The sequence below is a fragment of the Ctenocephalides felis genome, unplaced genomic scaffold, assembly GCF_003426905.1.
Source record: "Ctenocephalides felis isolate EL2017-DRISC unplaced genomic scaffold, ASM342690v1 CF-g0.4_SCAFFOLD_01170, whole genome shotgun sequence".
NCBI classification, from domain to species: domain Eukaryota; kingdom Metazoa; phylum Arthropoda; class Insecta; order Siphonaptera; family Pulicidae; genus Ctenocephalides; species Ctenocephalides felis.
In genome coordinates, this window is record NW_020537324.1 from 72,992,608 (window position 1) to 73,016,419 (window position 23,812).

The window sequence follows — 23,812 nt, forward strand, 5'->3', positions numbered from 1 at the left end:
TGGAAACAAGTACATCATATCAAGCTGAGTAATGACCAGTATTAGATATCCCCTGCGGTTTCTTACAGAATAAAATACTTTGCTTTTATAAAAGATGTTTGGGCATTGTTTTATTCAAGGATTTACAACACTTTAAATGTTTAAATCCTTAGATGTTTTTATATTAACTATTTATAAGTATTTATATTTATATATTAGCTGTATATTATCTGTACGTCATAAAAGTGCTGCATTAAAAATATTAGATTTTTTTGTTATGAAATTAGTTGGGAGTAAAAAAGTAAGTTAGAATCTGAAACTTTTTTTTTTTTTTTGATAACAGTCTAATTAATAGGGTCCCAAACTTGTTTGTGCCGTGGACCCCTTGCAATGTTTTTTGTTTTGTTATGGACCTCTGTATTAAAGTGATCACACGTACCGGTTTTTTATAAAATCAATTTTTGGCCCGGATTGTGCCGCGTTCTCATAAAGTATATGTTTAAATCGAATTTTTTTAGTACGATTTGTACTTTGCCACAAAATTCAGCTATCATTTGGTGAAAGTTTCTTCACAGCAAGCATCCTTTTGAGATCTGGGATTGGTATATGGTCGCTGAGGAACAAATCTAGAGAATATGGTAAAAAGGGAAGCAATTCGGTGCCCAATTCATATTTTTCTTTTTTTTATTTTTTGTGACCAAAATTTGAAGTTGGTCATTCAATAGTTACTGAGATATGCGAGGTTGATGTGTGGCTGGCTCCGCTCTTAATACTGGTATTGAAACAGATTGTACGTTTTCAAAAATGCATAATTCGATTTTGATGAAACATGACAAGCATTGTTACTACACTTTACTGAATATTTGACAGAAATTTAAAGTTGAATCGTTCAATAGTTTTTAAGATATGCGAGGTTGATGTGTGGCTGGCTCCGCTCTTAATACTGGTATTGAAACAGATTGTACGTTTTCAAAAATGCATAATTCGATTTTGATGAAACATGACAAGCATTGTTACTACACTTTACTGAATATTTGACAGAAATTTAAAGTTGAATCGTTCAATAGTTTTAAGATATGCGAGGTTGATGTGTGGCTGGCTCCGCTCTTAATACTGGTATTGAAACAGATTGTACGTTTTCAAAAATGCATAATTCGATTTTGATGAAACATGATAAGCATTGTTACTACACTTTACTGAATATTTGACAGAAATTTAAAGTTGAATCGTTCAATAGTTTTTAAGATATGCGAGGTTGATGTGTGGCTGGCTCCGCTCTTAATACTGGTATTGAAACAGATTGTACGTTTTCAAAAATGCATAATTCGATTTTGATGAAACATGACAAGCATTGTTACTACACTTTACTGAATATTTGACAGAAATTTAAAGTTGAATCGTTCAATAGTTTTTAAGATATGCGAGGTTGATGTGTGGCTGGCTCCGCTCTTAATACTGGTATTGAAAACAGATTGTACGTTTTCAAAAATGCATAATTCGATTTTGATGAAACATGACAAGCATTGTTACTACACTTTACTGAATATTTGACAGAAATTTAAAGTTGAATCGTTCAATAGTTTTAAGATATGCGAGGTTGATGTGTGGCTGGCTCCGCTCTTAATACTGGTATTGAAACAGATTGTACGTTTTCAAAAATGCATAATTCGATTTTGATGAAACATGACAAGCATTGTTACTACACTTTACTGAATATTTGACAAAAATTTAAAGTTGAATCGTTCAATAGTTTTTAAGATATGCGAGGTTGATGTGTGGCTGGCTCCGCTCTTAATACTGGTATTGAAACAGATTGTACGTTTTCAAAAATGCATAATTCGATTTTGATGAAACATGACAAGCATTGTTACTACACTTTACTGAATATTTGACAGAAATTTAAAGTTGAATCGTTCAATAGTTTTTAAGATATGCGAGGTTGATGTGTGGCTGGCTCCGCTCTTAATACTGGTATTGAAACAGATTGTACGTTTTCAAAAATGCATAATTCGATTTTGATGAAACATGACAAGCATTGTTACTACACTTTACTGAATATTTGACAGAAATTTAAAGTTGAATCGTTCAATAGTTTTTAAGATATGCGAGGTTGATGTGTGGCTGGCTCCGCTCTTAATACTGGTATTGAAACAGATTGTACGTTTTCAAAAATGCATAATTCGATTTTGATGAAACATGACAAGCATTGTTACTACACTTTACTGAATATTTGACAGAAATTTAAAGTTGAATCGTTCAATAGTTTTAAGATATGCGAGGTTGATGTGTGGCTGGCTCCGCTCTTAATACTGGTATTGAAACAGATTGTACGTTTTCAAAAATGCATAATTCGATTTTGATGAAACATTGCAAGCATTGTTACTACACTTTACTGAATATTTGACAAAAATTTAAAGTTAAATCGTTCAATAGTTTTTAAGATATGCGAGGTTGATGGGTGGCTTGCTCCGCTCTCAATACTGGTATGGAAACAGATTGTACGTTTTCAAAAATGCATAATTCGATTTTGATGAAACATGACAAGCATTGTTACTACACTTTACTGAATATTTGACAAAAATTTAAAGTTGAATCGTTCAATAGTTTTTAAGATATGCGAGGTTGATGTGTGGCTGGCTCCGCTCTTAATACTGGTATTGAAACAGATTGTACGTTTTCAAAAATGCATAATTCGATTTTGATGAAACATGACAAGCATTGTTACTACACTTACTGAATATTTGACAGAAATTTAAAGTTGAATCGTTCAATAGTTTTTAAGATATGCGAGGTTGATGTGTGGCTGGCTCCGCTCTTAATACTGGTATTGAAACAGATTGTACGTTTTCAAAAATGCATAATTCGATTTTGATGAAACATGACAAGCATTGTTACTACACTTTACTGAATATTTGACAAAAATTTAAAGTTGAATCGTTCAATAGTTTTTAAGATATGCGAGGTTGATGGGTGGCTTGCTCCGCTCTCAAAACTGATATTGAAACAGATTGTACGTTTTCAAAAATGCATAATTCGATTTTGATGAAACATGACAAGCATTGTTACTACACTTTACTGAATATTTGACAAAAATTTAAAGTTGAATCGTTCAATAGTTTTTAAGATATGCGAGGTTGATGGGTGGCTGGCTCCGCTCTTAATACTGGTATTGAAACAGATTGTACGTTTTCAAAAATGCATAATTCGATTTTGATGAAACATGACAAGCATTGTTACTACACTTTACTGAATATTTGACAGAAATTTAAAGTTGAATCGTTCAATAGTTTTTAAGATATGCGAGGTTGATGTGTGGCTGGCTCCGCTCTTAATACTGGTATTGAAACAGATTGTACGTTTTCAAAAATGCATAATTCGATTTTGATGAAACATGACAAGCATTGTTACTACACTTTACTGAATATTTGACAGAAATTTAAAGTTGAATCGTTCAATAGTTTTTAAGATATGCGAGGTTGATGGGTGGCTTGCTCCGCTCTCAATACTGGTATGGAAACAGATTGTACGTTTTCAAAAATGCATAATTCGATTTTGATGAAACATGACAAGCATTGTTACTACACTTTACTGAATATTTGACAAAAATTTAAAGTTGAATCGTTCAATAGTTTTAAGATATGCGAGGTTGATGGGTGGCTTGCTCCGCTCTCAAAACTGATATTGAAACAGATTGTACGTTTTCAAAAATGCATAATTCGATTTTGATGAAACTTGACATACATTGTTACTACTCCTTACTAAATATTTGACAAAAATTTAAAGCTGGAACATTCAATAGTTTCTGAGATATGCGAGGTTGTGTGGCTGGCTCGGCGCTCAATACTAACATTTAAAGTTCAAATCATTTCTAAATATGCCGTGGGCCCTCATTTTTATTTCGTGGACCCCCAAATTTTAATATCCCTGCCGTGGACCCCTTGAAAATTGCCATGGACCACTGGGGGTCCATGTGGACCACTTTGGGAATTACTGGTCTAATTTAATCCAGAAGCCGGTTAGAATCTGATACGAATTTAACAAGATCCAGTTAGTACAATGAGAATACGGTAAGAAGTCTGATATGAAGTTAATAAGATTTTGTTAAAAATCTAATTAGATAAGGATCTTTGAGTCTATTAAGGGGGCGTCCATTAATCATGTGATAAATTGGGGATTTTTTTAAAGGATTTTTGGATCTGTTTCCACTTTGGTGATACGTGGTGATTTCAAAATTACTCCACGTGTATTTCTTGTTATGAGAATAAGCTGTAATTTTGTTTTCAAAGTATTCGGTTTTTTTCTGTTTGAAAACTTCAGTTAAAAAATAAATACACGTGGTGATATCTTAATATTCCACGTGATATCTTAATATCATTAATAATATATAGATTTTTATTACCAGGTTCTAAAATGCAGACTGTACAGCGGCAATTTTTTGAGAGCAGAAATGATCAGAACTCTAAAGCAATTTACGGATTAGCCTAAATTTGATCAATATGTCAACTTCGGAAGAAACTGCTGAAAATTCTGGAGAAAATGCAGGAGAGAGAAAGATGTGTCGAGATTTTCAACGTGGTGTCTGTCGGAGACACCAGTGCAAGGTAATAATATGAAATCTTTTATTTGATTTATTTATTTATTCAGTGATAACAAACTTTCCGAAGGAAAAGTTTATGGTTTTATGATAAAATCCGAATTGCTAATTTTATTTAGTTTTCTCGACATTTCAAGCCATTCTGAATCGAAGAGACCAACTTCCAAATTTTGAACAATTTAGGGAATATAAAAACTTCGAAGGATATCATTTGGAAATCAAGCTGATTAGTTTTTGGAATATTATGTAATAAAAGTTTGACTTTAAAATTAAGGATTAATGTATTCTTATCAAGTATGCATTTTTTTTAAAAAAAAATCTATATATGATTTTTACTATCTTTTCAGTTTAGGCACGAAATCTCAAATACAGCACCCGATGGAGTAATGTTTTGTCACGACTTTCAAAATCGAACTTGTACGAGAATTAATTGCAAGTACGTAATACCTGATTGTTTCATTGTTTCATATTATTGTTGAATTTATTTTTTATAAATGTTTACAGATTTCTACATTATTCTGTTACGGATGAAATATTCTTCAGAACAAACGGGTATTTTCCTCATGAGGCAGAAAATGTGATGCGTGATAGAGGAAAAGGAGGACCGGCTTGCAAAGATTTTATTTTGGGCTCTTGCAGGTATAATAATAATAGATAGTAGTAAAAAATAAGTTTATTATATGCATACTTATTTTTAACTTCCCGTAGGGTAAGTCATAGTAATCGCAAAAAATAGATTTTTAAATTTTAAAGTTCACTTATACCATTCAAACAAATTTCAAAATTTTCAGAAAATTTGTTTTCACAAAATTTTCAAAAATATGCAAAGTTTTATACTTTAAATATAAATTTTAAATTTACAATTCAGTTTAAAAATGTATATATTCCATATGCGTTATTGTAATCGTAAGAAATATATCCTCAGATTCGGCATCTCTTGTTAATGTAAACATTCTTAAGTGTTTTGAGCGATAAGATCGTTACTGTATATTATATGAACGATAACATATATAGTAATTAAAATTATCTCTTTGAAAATACTTAAAACAATTGTTTTTAATCATTGATCAATATTTCTTTATTATTATTAACTTCCCGAAGGAGAGGTTTATGTTTTCATAAAAAAATCCGATTCACTAATTTTATGTTTTCTCGACGTTTCAAGCCATTCTGAATCGAATGAGACCAAATTTGGAAAAAGTATGTGTGTGTGTGTGTGAACAGATTTTTTGCCGTAAATCGACGTTTTCTCAAAAACGGTTGGACCGATTTCAAAAATTTAAAAGCCATTCGGTGTATCTCGATGAGGACTATTGTTTGTCAGTTTTGTGCGACGATCGGCCAAACCGTTTCTTTGTAAATAGCAGAGAAGTGAAAAGTTTTTCGTCCACGTTTTAGCCCGCAATTCTGAACTGATTTTGAAAATTCAAAAATCGTTCGAAAGATATTGGTTGGGAATCGTGCTGATTAGTTTTTGGTAGAGATCGGCCAGGCCGTTTTCTTGTAATAAAGTTTAAAAAAAAAATCGACGATTTTTATGATTATTTTTTTGACGGTAGATACCATTGTCTTTTAGATCATACTAAAATATTACGGCCCTACGACAACTGGTTTAGCTTTAAAAATTCGTCGTTGCAAAATGAAAGTTTGCAAAAATTAATATGGTCTTTTTGGCATTTGTCAAAATTAGAACTTTCATTGACGTTTTCTCAAAAACCCCTGAACCGATTTCAGAAATTTAAAAGCCATTTGATGTATCTCAATTAGGACTATCGTTTGTCAGTTTTGTGTGACGATCCGCCAAGCCGTTTCTTTGCAATTTGAAAAAAAGTGTTAAACTTTTCGTACACATTTAAGCTCAAACTACCGAATCGATTTAAAAAAATCAAAAACTGTTCGAAAGATATTAGTTGGGAATGATACAGATTAGTTTTAGGTAAAAATCTACCGAGACGTTTTCTTGTAATTAACTGTTGAAAAAAAAAATTGAAGCCGATTTTTATGGAACTTTTTTTGGCGATATATACCATGGTCTTGTAGAACTTACTGAAATATTGCGGCCTTACGACAAGTAATTTAATTTAAAAATTAACTAAACTAAAAACATACTAAAGCATTAAAGTTCTATGGAAACTGGTTCAATTATAAAAATTGTTGATTTTTGAAAATTTGCTTTTGGAAAATACTCCGAGTTAACGTGTTCGTTCGTTTTCAATTATGTGTAATAAATCCACTCGGAATACTTTTAATCGATCATAAATTAATTCATATTTAATTGATTAAGTCGATTATTTACACAAATCGGGAAGTTCATGTAACTTGCCTCAAGGCTAAATACCAATATCAACTAGTTATTGTTTTTTGCCTTAAGGCACGATGCCATGCACCACTAGTATATTTTTTATCTCAGGCGCAGAAACGACTGCAAGTTCCGGCACATCACCTATGCACAGTATCAAGAAGAAAATGGAAATTCTGAAAATGGCCATGGTATTCGAAAACCTCACCAAATACCGAGTAATAATTTTCATGAAGAGCCCAAAAAACTGGTATCGTGGAGATTGAACAATAACATACGAAATTTGAGACAAGATTATGTGAAACAAGATATCGGTTACAACAGCATAGATGACAGACATCCAAATGAAATTAATGGTGTTTTGTACCAGACTCACGATGTGTCTGGTTATGATTCTTGTAGCGACTCTAGGGTCATTAGAGGTGAATACACAATTAATGGTGCAGGATATGATTCGTATGAACCTCCGGTTAAGAAGAGATTTTATGAAGATAAAACGAATACGTTTTATAACAGGTTTGGATAAATATTTACATTTTTAATTGTGTTTATACATAAACCGCCATTTTAGAAAACCGGTTTCGAATTTCAATTTTACTAAAAAACCGGTTTTAACCGGTTTTCGAATTTTATATAGAAAATAAATTTTTGCTCGAATATTCTGTAAATTATCCGCAAATTTGGTGTAATTTAGAGCAGCATTTGACTGATTATTTATTGTTCAATTTTATAGATAGTAAACATAATTATTTTGATTTTAATTAGTGGAACTAAAAAATAATAATTTATCTTGATTAAATAACTTTGAAAATAATTATTCGTTATTCATGCATCATTTTCACATATAAGAATGAAAATATTGTTATGATAGTGAAAGGAAAGTTTTTGAATAAATAAAATAATACATTTATAAATAAAAAAAATCATTAAATTAAAAAATAAAAGTAAAAAAAATATTAGATACATGTTGATACATACTTGTTAATATCAATTTTAGTTTTAAAAACAATTAAGCTAAACTCGTTCAGAGAAATTTTAATTAATTAATTTTAAATTCTAATTGTTTTTTGTTTAATAAAATTTGATTCCAAAAAACTGGGAACGTCTATTGAATTGCTACTTAGACGTGTCCTTTGTTTATTCACAAAATTTCCTGAAATAGAAAATACTCTCATACTTGCCAAATTGTGCTTAATTGTTTTTTAAAGTCTGATATAATAATTCTAAGTTTTTTGTTCTTTAATTTGTGGCTTCTAGGGTTTAAAACTCTTTTTTTAAGTTTGAGTAGAAGTTACTTCTTCAAGAAGAAGTCACATTGATTATTTAATACATACACTGGTATAAAAATTTAAATTAATATATTAGGTTGTCAAATATCATTACCCTTCCGCTTTTTTGCTCTTGGTTTATAATACAAAAAGGCGGAAGGGAGATATTTGACAACCTTATATATAAAACCTTTCTGGGAACCATTGCAGACTGATAAGATATCAAATGCTATTGAACCGATATGATTTCAAGAATCAAAACCCTTTCATCTATATAAAAGATTTGGCTATATTTATCATTTTCCATTTATACAGTAAAAACCGACTTTTTTCACTAAAAAACCGGTTTTCGAATTCCATAATTTTCGCCAAAAAACCGGTTTTTTGAAAACCGACAAACTCTAATTTTTAAATTCTTTACCTAAAATTGAATATTACCATGTTGTTAATTCATTTTGCAGGATTCCTTTGGAAGAACAGAATATTATATTGAGAAAGCAAGTAGAAGAATTACGGAAACAGGTAAATGGACATGGAAATAGTTATGATTTTTAAACATACTTTAAACTTAAATTTAATTTACAGGTTTCTGATCTGACGGCAACAAATGAATTTTTGTTGGAACAAAATGCACAGTTGCGTATGGGAGGTTCCAGACAAGGAAATGTGACTGCAGTCACAGTGCCTGCTGTTACTATAACAAACACTACGGTTCCACCTACAACTCAACCTCAGCCACAGGTATAAATCAACCATTTTACTAAATTCTAGGTCAGAAAAATATAAATTAAAATTTAGTAAACAAAAAAACACTTACTGACTGAAAGCGTGGTGAAAAATTATTCGATTACTAAAATGGCTATTATGAAAATGATTGATTTGTAAAAGGAGGGTGAAAATTGTGTTTATTTTATAATTCCGCATTATGAACAATAAAATTAAAAGAAACTTGATTCCAAAATTAAAAAGAAAATTTAGGCATGGACAACCCTTGATAAAAATAAATAGTTTTTTTTTAAGTTAAAAGTGTTCCATGTGTTTTTCAATTTCGAATTATATAAAATTAAAATTCTAGCTTACCAAGATTTGGTGCGTTGTTAATCTATATATCTTATATATAAAATTCTCGTGCCACAAAGTTCGTTTCCGTACTCTTCCAAAATGGCTTTACTGATTTTTTTAAATTTTATATGCGTATTCAGTAGGTCTGAGAATCGGTAACTATCTACTTTCCCTACTCCTAAGCGATAAGGGTAGTTCTTCGCCCTCAATTTTTTTTTGTTATATTTGGACGGAATTTTTTGTTCTTATTTTTTTTATAATGTGGCATTAACAAATACATGCAACCTAAAATGTTTACTTTTTTACCACCAACCCCTATTTTTTATAGCCACTTTAGCAATTCAATCATTTTTTCAGTCAATAAATATCTTTGACATAGAGACTTATCAAGTGTTGTCCACCCCAATTTTTTTAAATTTTGTAATCAATTTTCTTTTAGTTTTAATCTGACCGTTGTTTGACATAATTTTATTAAAGATTTTTTTGAGTACATATACGGAAAAGCTTAAATTTTACTTCAAAATAGAATCTATTATTATTAAGGGTTGTCCGACCCTAAAATACTTTTCTTAATTTTGGGGTCAACTTTTTTTTTATTTTAATTTTATTTAATGCGGAATTGACAGAATATATACAAATCTTTTTACGTAAAAATTCTATTAATTTTTATCAAGGGTTGTCCACCCTCAATATTTTTTTTAAATTTTGCGACAGATTTTCTTTATTTTATTTTTCTATAATTTGAAATTGAAAAAGACACATAACTCTCTCTATTTCGAAAAACTATTTATTTCTATCGAGGGTTGCCCACCCCTATTTTTTTAAATTTTGAGATCAACTTTTTTTAGCTTTAATAATTTTAGTTGATTTTTTTTGAGTATATGAAATAGATTAAATGTTACTTTAAAAAACAATTGTCCAACTCTAACAAATTTTTTCAATTATGAGGTCAATTTTTTTTAAAGTAATTGTTTTAATGCGGAATTGAAAAATACATACAATTCTTTTTACTTTAAAATACCATTTATTTTCATCAAAGGTTGTCCACTCCTAATTTTTTTTAAATACTGAAATCAATTTTTCTTGAATTTTAATTTTCATAATGTGGAAATAAAAAAATGCACACTACTCTAAATTTTCACCCTCCTCGTCAAATCTCTATTTAATTGATATTTTTGACCTTATGACAAAGTATTAATTTTACATACAAAGCAATTTATTTTTATCAAGGGTTATCCATCCTTTCCAATTTCCCATTGTACAAATATTTTCCGATGCGCACAAACAGTACATAGTTGATAAAGAGCAATTTTCGCAAAGAAATAGAGATTGAATATTAGAATATGAAGATACAACAGTTTTTGATAGAAAATTATAGGTACCATACAAATCAATGGCAAAGCTGTAAAATTTTCCACTATCTTAATTTTTTTTGTCACATAACAATATAATTTAAAAATGAAATATCGAATTTTGATTCGTCATTCAAAAATTACTGAATTAATAAAAAGCGCGGTAATAATATATCAAAATCTTGAAACATTAATGTGCCAATTCAATTTAAATAGAATCAGTTTCAGAATAGGTTGACTCTTGCAAAGACTATTAAGATACATTTATATGTGGATTGCTTTGCAGTGAGTAAACCATTCATATATTTATTGTTAGGTGCTCCTTTCCTTTATGCACCACATTTGCAATCAGTTATTTTCGTACTATACATATATATATATATATTATATATATATATCTATATATATATAATTGAGTACAGACTACTGTTTCATTTATCAGGTCATCAGGACGGTCACTGCCAGTGTGGCAACTGTTCCAGTCTCAATAGGCGCAGTTTCCATGGCACCAGTTCAGGTTGCGGCACCAATAGTTAGTATGGCTACACCTCAAACACAAATTATTGGTATGTATATAAAAATTGAGTTCATCTTACAAAATCTAATTATAAAAATTGAATTCATCTTACAAAATGTATTTATTTTCTTTTCTTTAGCCAACAGTGCACCAATAGCAATTGCAAGTAACTCGCAGCAGTTGGCGCTGGCGCAGCAGAGTCTGACTGGGCCAGCTACTGCTCCGAATCAGATAATCACGAGTTCAACGCAGCAGCAAATACTTGCTTCAAATACTCAACTGACTTTGTCCAACGCTCAGCCGACGGGACAGCAGATTTTAACACCTATAGGTAATAATAGAAAATAAACTAGTGGGGCGCATGGCATCGTGCCTTAAGGCAAATTGCTGGAACTTCCCGTACCAAATTTTTTTTTTTTTTTAAATTAACATTTTTGAAAAAAATTGACCCTGAAAAATTAGATTTTTGAGAAACTATAAATTTTTGACAAAAATTTACTTTTTTTGAAAGAAAGACTTTTTGAAGAAAAGTGTATTTTGAAATATTTTGGAAATCCTGAACTTCAAAGCAATCGCACAGCTTTAACTGCCGCGTCGCGGTCTAATGGATAAGCATTGGTACGGAACCCATAAGAATGTAAACAAAATTTATACTTATTATTAAATCTATAAAATACTGATATTTTGATGTGCATATGTCTAATGATCATTTTTGACCGCCAAATGGCATTTTTTTACTTTTTTATTAGATCTCCAAAACCGCTAGACCTGCCTTCATGAAAATATGATCAATTCTTCATATTGCCAAAACAAGTAATGTTTTTTGAATTATTAAAATCGGACGCTCCGTTCTCCTAAAAACTGAGTTACCATTTTTGGCACTTTTTGCCCCGTATATTCGAAACGGCTAGACCTGCTTTTGCCAAAATCTAATCAGCACGTCTCTTTATCAATACGAATCGAATGTTTTTTGAATTATTCAAATCGCTTCATCCGTGTTCCCGAAATCGTCGACGAAAATTTGTATCCGAACACACATACACACACGCACACACACACACACACACACACAACATACACACACACACACACACACATCCATTTTTTCTAAGGTATGCCAAAATACTCAGAAACCTCTGAAACGTAAAGATATATAAAAATTTTCATTTTCGATTTTTTTGCGATTACTATAACTTACCCTACGGGAAGTTAAATAGATTTCGAAATTAAAAAAAAAAACTAGTGGTGCATGGCATTGTGCCTTAAGGCAAATTGCTGAAACTTCCCGTACCGCTTGAACATAAGAAATAACTTATGTGTATGTTTACAAGAAATTTGTCCATTTTTTTTTTAAATTTGAAAATTATTATTTTTTAATTTTGAAAGTTTTTTGAAAGTTCGAAATTTTTTTGAAATATGGAAATTTTTGAAAATATTCTTTTTTTTTTAAATTTCGAAATATTCTCAGATTTTTGTAAGAAATTTAAATTTTTTAATTTGATATTTTTTTCAAATTTTGATATTTTTTGAAATTTCTCAAAATTTATATTTTCTTTGAAATCATAAAAAAAATTCGAAAACTTGATTTTTGTTTTGATAATTTTTGTCCTTGTTTTTGCTCTCAATTCTGAATCGATTTTAAAAAATCAAAAACCGTTCGAAAGATATTGATTGGGATAATATACTCATTTGTTTTAGGTGAAAATCTACCGGGCCGTTTTCTTGTAATTAACTGTTGCAGAAAAAAAAAATCCCGTTTTTATGAAACTTTTTTTGACGATAGATATCATAGTCTTATAGAACATACTAAAATGTGACGGCTCTACGACAAATAGTTTAATGTTAAAAATTCATCAAAGTTTGAGAAAATATTGTAGTCAAAATTTGTGTCAAAAGTTGCTTTTGTAATGTGATCAGTCAAACATTATCAATTCAATAAAATTTATAATAATAATATCAAATTTAGGGCATACAAGCACAATTAACATAATTCTGTTAATTTAAAAGTGTTTGAGAAAATTCTATTCGAAATCGCAATGTTCAGATTTAACGAAAGCGATATCTTTAATTTGAAATAAACAGTTGAAAATTTCATCTAAATATCTAAATCTAAATGTCGATTGATTAAGTTAATCCCTGCACATTTCGGGAAGTTTATGCAACTTGCCTTAATGCCAAATGCCACTTTCTACTAATTAATTTTTTTTACCCAGGTGGTCCAGGACAGCAGCTGGCAATGGCCCAACAAAGTCTTGCTCATAACACTTCCCAGGCCTTGGCGATGTCTAATGCCTCACAACCAATTATATCGTACCCAATAATGACACAAAGTATTTTACCTCATTAACGAAATAAGGTATGGACACTTTTCCTACAGTGATTCGAAATATTTTAACCGAAAAGGTACTTAATATATTTTTTAGTTCGAATATTGTAAATTATTTATCATCATAATAATTATATTTGATTGATTGAATTGAAAATTATGCACTATAGGGAATTACATAATTTATTTTATAGTATTGATGTGATTAATATATTTTAAGACTCATGTAAGAATAAATTTAAGACTATATCTATATTTATATTTTTATATCATGATTCTAGTTTTTAGTAAATCACATTACTTTTGCTATAGATCAAAATTCATTTGAAACATTATAAAAAAAAAAATTTCAATTTTCTGAGATTTTATTATGATCTAATTTTATTTTTCTAGATATAGAATATAAAAATTGTATAAAGATATAGATATTGTGTGGAGTTTTACAGAAGTTAATGATACATCTAAATATAATTTATTTTTTATGATCTTTCTGTAATATTTTATGATAATATAATTAAGTATTAGAATGTACTGTTTCTAATTCTTTATTATTCTAATTATTCTTCTAATTATTCTATTTATTATTCTCTTTATTCTTCTATTTTTTTGATTTGACCTATATATATATATATATATATATATATATAAATATATTAGGGTGGCCCTTAATATAGATGTCTTTTAGATAGTTCGCAAATCAATCAAAGTTTTGTATGGAAATAGCATGGAAAAAAATTTGAAAATCAAAAAAAAAAAATTTCGGTATAACTTAGCGACAAATGAATTAAAAGTGAAAATTCGTGTCATTTTTTATTCAAAATTCGTCGACGCTCTGAAAATTTTTGAAAATTTTTTCATGCTATTTCCATACAGATCTTTGATTGAATTGCGCTCTATCTAAAAGACAATATTAAGAGCTAAAACTTTCAGAGAATTGTTTTTTTATCAATTTGGAACCATTTGAGCCTCTGGGAGCAAGGAAATTCGAAAATGTCCATATTAAGGACCTAGGGTGGTCCTACATATATATAAAAATAAGTCGGGTTTTCCTTCCTGACGATTTAACTCCAGAACGCACAAACCGATTTCGACAATTTTGCATTCGTTGGAAAGGTCTCGGGCTCCGCAAGGTTTATAGCTAAGAAAATTGGTGGTGCATGACATCGTGCTTCAATGCAAATTGCTGGAACTTCACGCACCGTAATTAAAAATTCGAGTAATGAAAATAATCAATAATTGTTTTAAATAATTTCAAATAGATTATCTAAAAATTCGAGTAATGACATTAGTGAGAATTATCAGAATTATGCTTGATTAAGTCAACTAGTAATTCTTGCCTCAAAGAATAATGATGCACACGCCCTGAATTTCACCATTAAATCAAAAATTGCTGGCGATTTGGTGACACACCAATGATTCCGACTGGTCTTCCGTTTGACTTCAAACGATTGCAATTTCCAGTTCGCCTTGCGTTCGCAATAACAAGTCGCTTAAGTGTTTGCGGGATAAATTTCAAATAGATTATTTAGAAAATCATTGTTTTTCACATGGACAGTCATACGTTGCCTGTACACGAGTTGGAAAACCATCCGCTTTGTTTGTGTTAACGTCAGACCAAAAAACAAAAAAGGTGGCTTACCAAAGAGCATTTCAATGAAACGGATAATTTGCGGATACACTTTCATTTACTTAGAGAAGTTCAACTAAAAAACACTTCATTTTTGTAATCGAAATAAATTCATTACTGTTGTGTAATAAAATCAAAATTTTCCTTTTCGAATATAAAGCAAACAAAAAATTTCTTCATCTTTCTCACGAAAACATCTGGTGGCGAAACGTAGTTCGTCGGGTTTGCTAGTATATATATATATATATATATATATATATATATATATATATATGGGGTATGTAAATTTGGTGTTGATATATTAAAACGAGTGTGCTGAGTCGGGTAATATCACCAAGTAAAAAAAAAAACTAAAGCAATTAGGGAAACAGGTTTATTAATCCATATGTTTGTCTTCATCGAGACCGTCATTCAGTGGAAAACTTAAATTGGTAATTAATACATTAATTACAAATAAACTTTTTAGTTTCACAGGGTGGTTACATATATGTTCACAGGGTTTCTTCTGCAGTTTCAAAACAACAACATCGATTCATTGGAAACATCCTCCAATTGCAGATGTTTTGTATCTTTCACAAAAAATTGTTCATCATCATTGAATGCTGCACTATTTGCATCACCTACACCTGATTGGAAATTTCTATTTTGCCTAATCTTTTGTTTTTCTTTCATGCGTTGTCGTCTGAGGGCCAATCTTACGTCGAATCTTGGAATTCTACATAAATAGAAAAAAAAAACTTATGGGCCAATGTTGTGTCAAGGCTATGTTACGCTCTAACTTGCATACATTATGCTACTGAATCATAATGGATAATTTCAAAATGTTATGTGTTTGCTGTGCATTCAGGCGTTTTACACATAAACTGCAACGCCACTCGTATGTTATGAAGCTGGGTCAGAAAGACCATGTTATCTAGTATATAAGGTTGTCAAATATCTCCCTTCCGCCTTTTTGTATGAGAGCAAGAGCAAAACAGCGGAAGGGAGATATTTGACAACCTAATAGTTTTTTAGACATTTGTGCGTGTTCTAGGTTGGGTTTTAGATGTGGCAACGTGAGAAATATGCCTGACTGCTCAGCAACCACATGGCTCTGTCAATATTTAGTATGAAAAGCTCTTCATAACATGGCCTTGCCATAACATTGGTCTGTTATGCGGAAGAATCGGTCCCTTAATTTTATATTTTTATTCTATATCGTACCGTTCTCCAGCAAAAACTCGCTTTTGTAAAGCCACCAAATCGTGTCGAGCATCTGCTAGTGCCAGTAGGACAAAATCAAGAGAGTCACGTTGACCGACTGGTCCAGGTGGTCCTGGTGGACCAGGCATTCCTGGTGCTCCCATAGAACCTGTAGCACCTGGTGGCCCCTTTGAATAATATTGTAGTTAATTTCAAAACTAAGGTAATTAATAATACTCCAGTCAATAGAGCATTTTGGGTCTGAATTTTTTTACTGTGCTCCAATTTGCATGAAATTTTGGAACTGGGTTCATTGGGGAGATGAAAACCCTTCGTAGTGGTGTAATTTTATTTTTTTTGAAATAACGTCGGATAGAAGAACTAATTATAAGAAAAAAGTTTTATAAAGTTTAAAAAAAAAACAAATATTTTTCGAGTTACTGGCTACTAAAAATTCGTTTCTTTTTGGTATTTTTCATCGTTTTTTTGCAAATATCTCCAAAAATATACATTTTAGCGAAAATTTTGTAATGAACAAAATTAAATAAAAAAAACTATGTCAATTAAATAAATCGGTGTTTTATAAAGTGTTCTAGGAACAATATTAAGCTAGATATGAAAGAGCAAAGCTGTTTTTTATTTCTTCCAAGATTTAATTGTTGTATTTGGAGCTAACTAGCGGCTAGGTGTTACATTTTATTCATTCCAGTGGAATGGGGTTTTATAGTGCATGAAATAAGTTTTAAAATGAGTAGTGTTAAGGGTCTATCATGCAAATAAAAGACGCATACAATTTTTTTTCATTTAAATCAAACGCTTTTATGAGTACCTGAAAATTAATCGTTTTCTATCTACAGTTAACTTGGTACAAAAAATTTTGATGGATTCTGGCATATACCACAACTTTAGTACAAACAGTTTTGAAAAACCTTACGATTTCATGAAAAAAATTCCATTTTTTTTTTTAAAAAACAACTAATTTTCATTATACCTCAGAAAGAATAAAAAATTCGTATGAAAGTATATAGATGAAAATGCAAGCAATGCAAATGCAAAATGCTTTTTCTTGCCAATTATTGCTTTTTATTTATGATAAACTCTGATTTTATTCTATAATTAAATAATTTTTAAATATAAATTATAAATATTATTAAATGTTTTTATTTAAGGTAGTTCTAAGGGTTGAAATAATTTATAGATATGGCAATTATTTTTGAGAATTTGAAATAAACAAATTATTATTTTTTTTTAATTTAGAATAATTTTTTTAAACAGTTTTTCATAAAGGGGTTGTTTTTTTAAGGGTCAAAAAGGTTTAAAAAATTCGATACATAAGATAAAGAGGGTAAAATATAATTTACTTTACACTTAAATCTTTTTATGTTCAACTAAAATTTATTTTTAGGGGTTTTTATAATTCGCAAGGTTTGAACTTAAGGGTAAGAGTAGCCTATTTCCAAAATTTCATATAAATCGGAGCACAGTAAAAAAATTCTCTGGTTACACTATTTTTCTCTCACCATTTACTGCACTATAAGACAAAATATCAATGATATATTAATATTTATGTAACAAAATTTTCAACTTGGACAGATCGAATTTACAGGAAATAAGTTTTGCCATTCGGAGGTTAGATTTCATGTGTAAAACTCATACGAATTTAGACCCGTAACACAACAATTACATTTTATCCGATAGTTGATTCCTATGCTGAAGATAAACAAGAGAGATGACGAAGTTGTCATTTGTCTTAGGAGATTGTATAACTAAAAATGTAAAAAAAATATTTACAATAGGTCCACGTTTGCATTTGCAAAATTCTCGTTCTCCAGTGTTTTCATTCAAGACTTGTACAAATGAATTAAATGCAAGAGATGCATCTTCAGGCTCTGCCTCATCTGAAATAAAATTTGATATTGTCAAGATGATAGAAAAAATTGACAAATTCTTGTAGTACCTGAATTTTTCAATGGCAGTTTTTGGAAATCTGTATTTAACTCGAGTGCTGCAGTCAAGGCTAAAACTTGGTTTTGGAGAGATCGCATTTGATCATTTCTCTCAGACAAAATTTGCCTAATTTCAGCAATTTCATTTTGTAGAGATGGACGCACAGAATTCAATTCCTGATGAAGAAATATATACAAAATACTATAATTTTTCAAATAGTAAAAGGTAAATAATTAGACACAAAATAATATTTCTATTATATATTATAATACAATAATGAATTTTTTTAACAGGCTTTCATCCAGATATTGAAATTTGAAACTTGTCCAATTGAAGAGAAAATTTGTCAATAATCGATCAAGGAAAAAGATGTCAAATATTTCTTGTTCGGGTCTTGTGTACAAGTCTTTCAGAGATTTGAATCCATTGAAGAATGATCAAGTTGGGATTCGAAAAGTACGTAAGTCATACTATTTTTTTAAACATAAATTGTAGTTATAGGAATCGCAAAAAAATCGTAAATGAAATTTGTTTTATACATCTTTACGTATCAAAACTTTCTGAACATTTTGGCATAGGATAGAGCGGGGCTAGTTGAGCAAATTTTTACTTAAACGGATGTAGCTCCTCAACGAAAAGTCTCAATAAATTGCTATACGGCTTAATGGATTTGTTGTTTATCGCTTAACAAAAGTGTTAATACTATTTTTTGGTGATAAGTAAAATTACAGCTGTTTAAATGCAAAAAGTCAAGTATGCTCAATGTACCCCATAGGTCGGGCAAGTTGAGTATAATGAAATCATAGGTTCAATGTCGATTAGTGATGAAATAAAATAAGTTTTTAATAACCAGTTCTATATTTTATAGTCTTTATTGATAGAGAAAACAAAACTTATAGTAATTTTCTTTAAATAATTAACCAAAAGTAGAATCAACAAAACAATAAAATAGTTTTCGAGATATTTCGATTGCTCAACTTGCCCCTATGCTCAACTAGCCCCGCTCTACTCTACCATAGAAAAAATTGATGTGTGTATGTATGTAGTATGTATGTAAGGATACAAATTTTCTTAGACGATTTCGGGACAGTTCAACCGATTTGTATGATTCAAAAACCTTTCTATTCCTATTGATAATGAGACGTGCTGATTAGTTTTTGGCAAAGCCAGGTCTAGCCGTTAGGGAGCAAAAAGTACCAAAAATGGTAATTCAGTTTTTGAGAGGACGAAGCGTCTAATTTGAATGATTTGTTTCAAAATTTTCAAAAATCTCATTTTTGCAAACTTTCCCAAGTTCTTTTTAAAAAATTTATTTTGCGGTACGGGAAGTTCCAGCACTATGCCTTAAGGCACGACGCCACTAGTTATTTTCAATATCTGGATCGTTGCCCGCACAAAACTTGTACGTATTTAATTATAATTAAGCTAAATTATGAATTAATAATTTTACCTGGCAATGGTGCCCATTTGAACTTATCTGATACCCTTGTTCGCACAGACATCTGTAACTTCCAGCAGCATTTTCGCAAATCTGTTCACATCCTCCATTGTTTTCACGGCATTCGTCGATATCTTTAATAAAAAATCAATATATATATATATATATATAATATATATATATATATATATATATACTAGGTAACACGACAGACATTGTCCTGTACCCATGTATACTACTCAAAAGTTCCAAATTTTTTAATATCCCATTCTATACTTTTTAATATTTTTTTTGATTTCCTGCCTTTGTGATTCATTTATGGTCTTTGCATAAGCAGTATAAGAAATTCAGAAAAAAAATAATACAGTATTTGCGGTAAAAGAACAATATAACACTTGATTTTACTACACAACATAATTGCTTCAATAATTTAGTTATAATTTTCATAAGCTCGCACGATATATTAGTTGCTGTTTGCAACTAATATATCATACTTATACGGTTCAAACAAATTTCAAAATTTTGTGAAAAGAAAGTTACATTTCATATATTTCATACGGTTTTATAGTGCTCTTTTATAGTTTTTTATTGTATGAAATTTTGGAATTAGGTCTCTCTTACTCTCAAGTTCAAAAGTGAAAATAATTTAGACTCCTGTGCCACTTCACAGGGGGATGAAAAATGTTTTATAATGTTTTTCAAAAAAGCAAATACTTAACAAGTTACTGGCTATTGAAAATTCGTTACTTTTTGGCGTTTTTCGTCGTTTTTTTGGCAAATATCTTAAACATATACATTTTAACGAAAATCATGTCATGAACAAAATTATATCAATTAAAATCTTAAGAAATCCGTTTTTTATAAAGTGTTCTAGGAACAATATTCAGCTAAATATGAAAAAGTAAAGTCGTTTTTTTATTTCGTTCGAGATTAAGGTTTGAGGTGTTACATTTTATACATTCCATGGGGTTTTATAATGCTCAAAATAAGCTATAAAATGAGTACTGTTAAGAGTTTGTTTTTTTTTCATTTAAATCAAATAGTTTTATGAGTGTCATTTCCACTAAAATTTAAATTAATCGTATTTCATCTACAATTAACTTGGTTCAAAAAATTCCAAAATATCATGCAAATCAGTAGTAGTTATTCGAATTATTATTCAAAAAATGTGATTTAGTTATTATTACTGAAAACAATTGATATATAGTACGAGATTATAAAAATTGTGGACAACATTATTGAAGCAATTATTTTGAGTAAAAAAAATCCAAGGCGATATTGTACCTTTACTGCTGATACTATATATTAATTCTTTCTGAGTTCGTTATACTGTAATATATATATATTATATAGATATATATATATATATATTAGTTAGAAGTTTGATTTACCAGACAATAGGGTCGTTGAAAGTTGTCCACCGACACTTCGTAACCCACATCGCAGCTACATACAACTTTCCCAAGAAAATTTGGCAACGCTGATCGCAAACATTGCTGGAACAAATTTCGCTCCTTTTGGAAAAACAACTAAAATAAAATGTTTCAAAATTATATTTATTATTACCATAGACATTACACTACATGGACTGCTAGTAGTCTTCATATATTTTTCTTTGTATATAGTGCTCAAGCATAGAAGAAACTGTGATGTCACATGTCTGAGCGAACATTGCCGACTACAATCGCGGACTCTCCCGATTGATTGTCACATGTCATATGTTACGTGCCTAATATGGGTCTTGTAATATATAAACCTATTTTAACAGGCGCATTCGATTTTATTTACAAGGAAAATATTATCATTTCTTTAAGGGGCACAACTAGTGTAAACGCTTAAAAAAGGTGATTTTGGGAATTTATATTAAAAAAAACTTCTTTATCAATCATTTCAAAATTTTAAGAATATATTTATAATGTTTTTAAGAATACATAGTAAAATTTTTGAAGAAAAAAATTAAAGATTTTTTAAGTTATCGTCGATCTCCAACGGTGCGACAAAAAAAAGGCCCTTCACTGCTGCAGTGATTCCGGCCTTATAAGGGATGAAATTTAAAAAAAATTCTCGTTAAACTAGATAATATTGTCTGTAAAATACTACTACGAGAAAGAAAAAAAGAAAAAATGACAAATGACGGGTTTTTAAAAAAAAGTCGAATTTTACCCAAAATTCTGGTCGTTTTTGGACTGCAAAATTCGATTTTTGATCCGATCAAATATCGATAGTTCATTTTACGGAGAATATATATAGAACATGTAAAAAAAATTGATAGTGATCGGTCATTTGATTTTGAGAGTAATCGCTGCAGCAAATTCGGAAAACTATATACTATATATATACTCTTTAAATGGCTGTAACTCAAAAACTATTTAAGATATCGATTTAAAATTTTGGTATGTTATTTTTAGAGGTAAAACCTATCGAAATGTGGAAAAATTGAAAATTCGATTTTTTGAAAATTTCACACTAGTTGTGCTCCTTAAACCATCTCAATTGCCATTATGTTATTGAAATAAAACTATCACAGATAATATTTGAATTAAATTAACTATTATAAGAAATATTATTAATATAATTTCCTACAAAATTAGCAGTCCACACAATTGCCATTATATTATCGGGAGAGTTCTGCGATTGTCGTCGGCAACGGTCGCTCAGCAAGTGACGTCACATATCCATGTAATATAATTAGCAGTCCATGTAATATAAGGTTAATGATTATTATACTTACACTGTAACTGTTATCACTTATTAGTTTTTTCCCACAATTTTCTTTTCAACTTACTCAAATTTTGTTTCTCCTTGGTTCAGCCTCAAGTCTGCCAAATATCCATAACGAGTCACAGTACAATTAGAAATGCAATTAATTTTTCCAATAATTATGAGTATGAAATAAAACAATATCTTAGCACTATCGTACATATTAAATAAAATTCAAGTTTATAAATGCTAAATTTATCTGCCAATCGAGAGATGTTTAATAAATTCAGCGTGATCTCGAGATCAATATTAATTGAAGCGCATTGAGGACAGCTATCAGAGGCGCACTTGCTATCAAAGCACTTGAAAATAAAACTAGTGGTGTATGGCATCGTGCCTTAAGGCAAATTGCTTGAACTTCCCGTACCGTAACGAAATGTTCGAGGAATATTGAATGTTTTCAAATAGATTTTTATAAATACTGTAACATTTGTCTAAAAGTTGAAATTAATTATTTATTTAAATTATATAAGTGAGCTTTAGAACTTTAGCCAGAATTGAAATTAAAATCTGAATTATTTTCGATATACAAAACTACAAAAAAAATGAAATAATTTTTTTTCCAAAAGCAATTATTTTGTTAAAACAAGCAGAAAGTTTTTTGAGACATTTAAATCTGATGCTTAGTTCCCTCAAAAACTGCATTTTTTTAACTTCCCTTGGGCAAGTATAGTAATCGCAAGAAAATCGAAAACTAGCTGTAAGTGGAATTCTGTCTTAAGGCAATTAGGGCATCGTCCTTAAGGCAATTGCTAAAACTTCCCGTACCAAAATTATTATTTTTAAAAACGATTAACATTTTTGAAAGAAATTTACTTGGAAAAAATTAGATTTTTGAGAAACTATAAATTTGACAAAAAATTATTTTTTTGAAAAAAAAAAATTATATGAAAAAAAAAATTTTTTTTAAAAGAAAAAAAATTTTTTTGAAAAAAAAATTTTTTGGAAAAAAAAAATGTTTTCTTCATTTTGACATATTTTGGAAATTCTGAACTTTTTTTCAAAGCAATCGTACTGCTTGAACTGCAAAGAGACGAAATGTCAAAGCGCGTAAGCGCCGCGCCGCCGTCTAACGCATAAGCATTGGTACGGAACCCATAGAAATGTGAAAAAAAATTATACTTATTGTTAAAATCTCTTTAACATATCTGATAATTTGATGTGCATATGTCTAATGATCATTTTTAACCGCCGAATGGCAGTTTTTTTACTTTTTTTATTAGATCTCCAAAACCGCTAGACCTGCCTTCATGAAAATTTGATCAATTCTTCATCTTGTCAATACAAGTAAAATGTTTTTTGAATTATTCAAATCGGACGCTCCGTTCTCTTAAAAACTGATTTACCGTTTTCGACACTTTTTGACCCGTATCTTCGGAACGGCTAGACCTGCCTTCACCAAAAAACTAATCAGCACGTTTCTTTATCAATACGAATCGAATGTTTTTTTGAATTATTCAA

The 23,812-nt window shown here is 30.0% G+C and overlaps 2 protein-coding genes across 3 annotated transcripts in view; one reads left to right on the forward strand and one right to left on the reverse strand.

The window, feature by feature from the left end:
* The window catches only part of LOC113368320 (zinc finger CCCH domain-containing protein 10-like), a 57,311-nt gene extending 43,857 nt beyond the window's left edge, over positions 1 to 13,454 (forward strand). For both annotated transcript variants that reach the window (XM_026609874.1, XM_026609873.1), the window contains 9 exons: positions 4,382 to 4,580; positions 4,921 to 5,009; positions 5,078 to 5,212; positions 6,984 to 7,388; positions 8,602 to 8,662; positions 8,726 to 8,881; positions 10,997 to 11,120; positions 11,211 to 11,402; positions 13,285 to 13,454. In XM_026609874.1, the coding sequence (XP_026465659.1) occupies positions 4,476 to 4,580; positions 4,921 to 5,009; positions 5,078 to 5,212; positions 6,984 to 7,388; positions 8,602 to 8,662; positions 8,726 to 8,881; positions 10,997 to 11,120; positions 11,211 to 11,402; positions 13,285 to 13,418 (1,401 nt within the window). In that variant the 5' untranslated portion in view covers positions 4,382 to 4,475 and the 3' untranslated portion in view covers positions 13,419 to 13,454. The remainder of the gene's footprint in view (positions 1 to 4,381; positions 4,581 to 4,920; positions 5,010 to 5,077; positions 5,213 to 6,983; positions 7,389 to 8,601; positions 8,663 to 8,725; positions 8,882 to 10,996; positions 11,121 to 11,210; positions 11,403 to 13,284) is intronic.
* A 1,946-nt stretch (positions 13,455 to 15,400) lies between these two features.
* LOC113367629 (collagen and calcium-binding EGF domain-containing protein 1-like) lies at positions 15,401 to 19,821 on the reverse strand. The gene is made up of 7 exons (XM_026609219.1): positions 19,806 to 19,821; positions 19,604 to 19,725; positions 18,164 to 18,329; positions 17,998 to 18,104; positions 16,228 to 16,394; positions 15,551 to 15,739; positions 15,401 to 15,446 (listed from the first exon to the last, which is right to left on the reverse strand). Exons 1-7 carry the CDS (start codon positions 19,819 to 19,821, stop codon positions 15,401 to 15,403), a joined length of 813 nt encoding a protein of 270 aa, XP_026465004.1.
* Positions 19,822 to 23,812: the final 3,991 nt, after the last annotated feature.

Coding starts and splice junctions, on each gene's coding strand:
- LOC113367629 (XM_026609219.1), bottom strand. Junction 18,330..19,603: donor CAAATGGGCACCATTGCCAG/GTAAAATTATTA, acceptor TTTCTTCATCAG/GAATTGAATTCTGTGCGTCC. Junction 18,105..18,163: donor ACTGCCATTGAAAAATTCAG/GTACTACAAGAA, acceptor ATTTTATTTCAG/ATGAGGCAGAGCCTGAAGAT.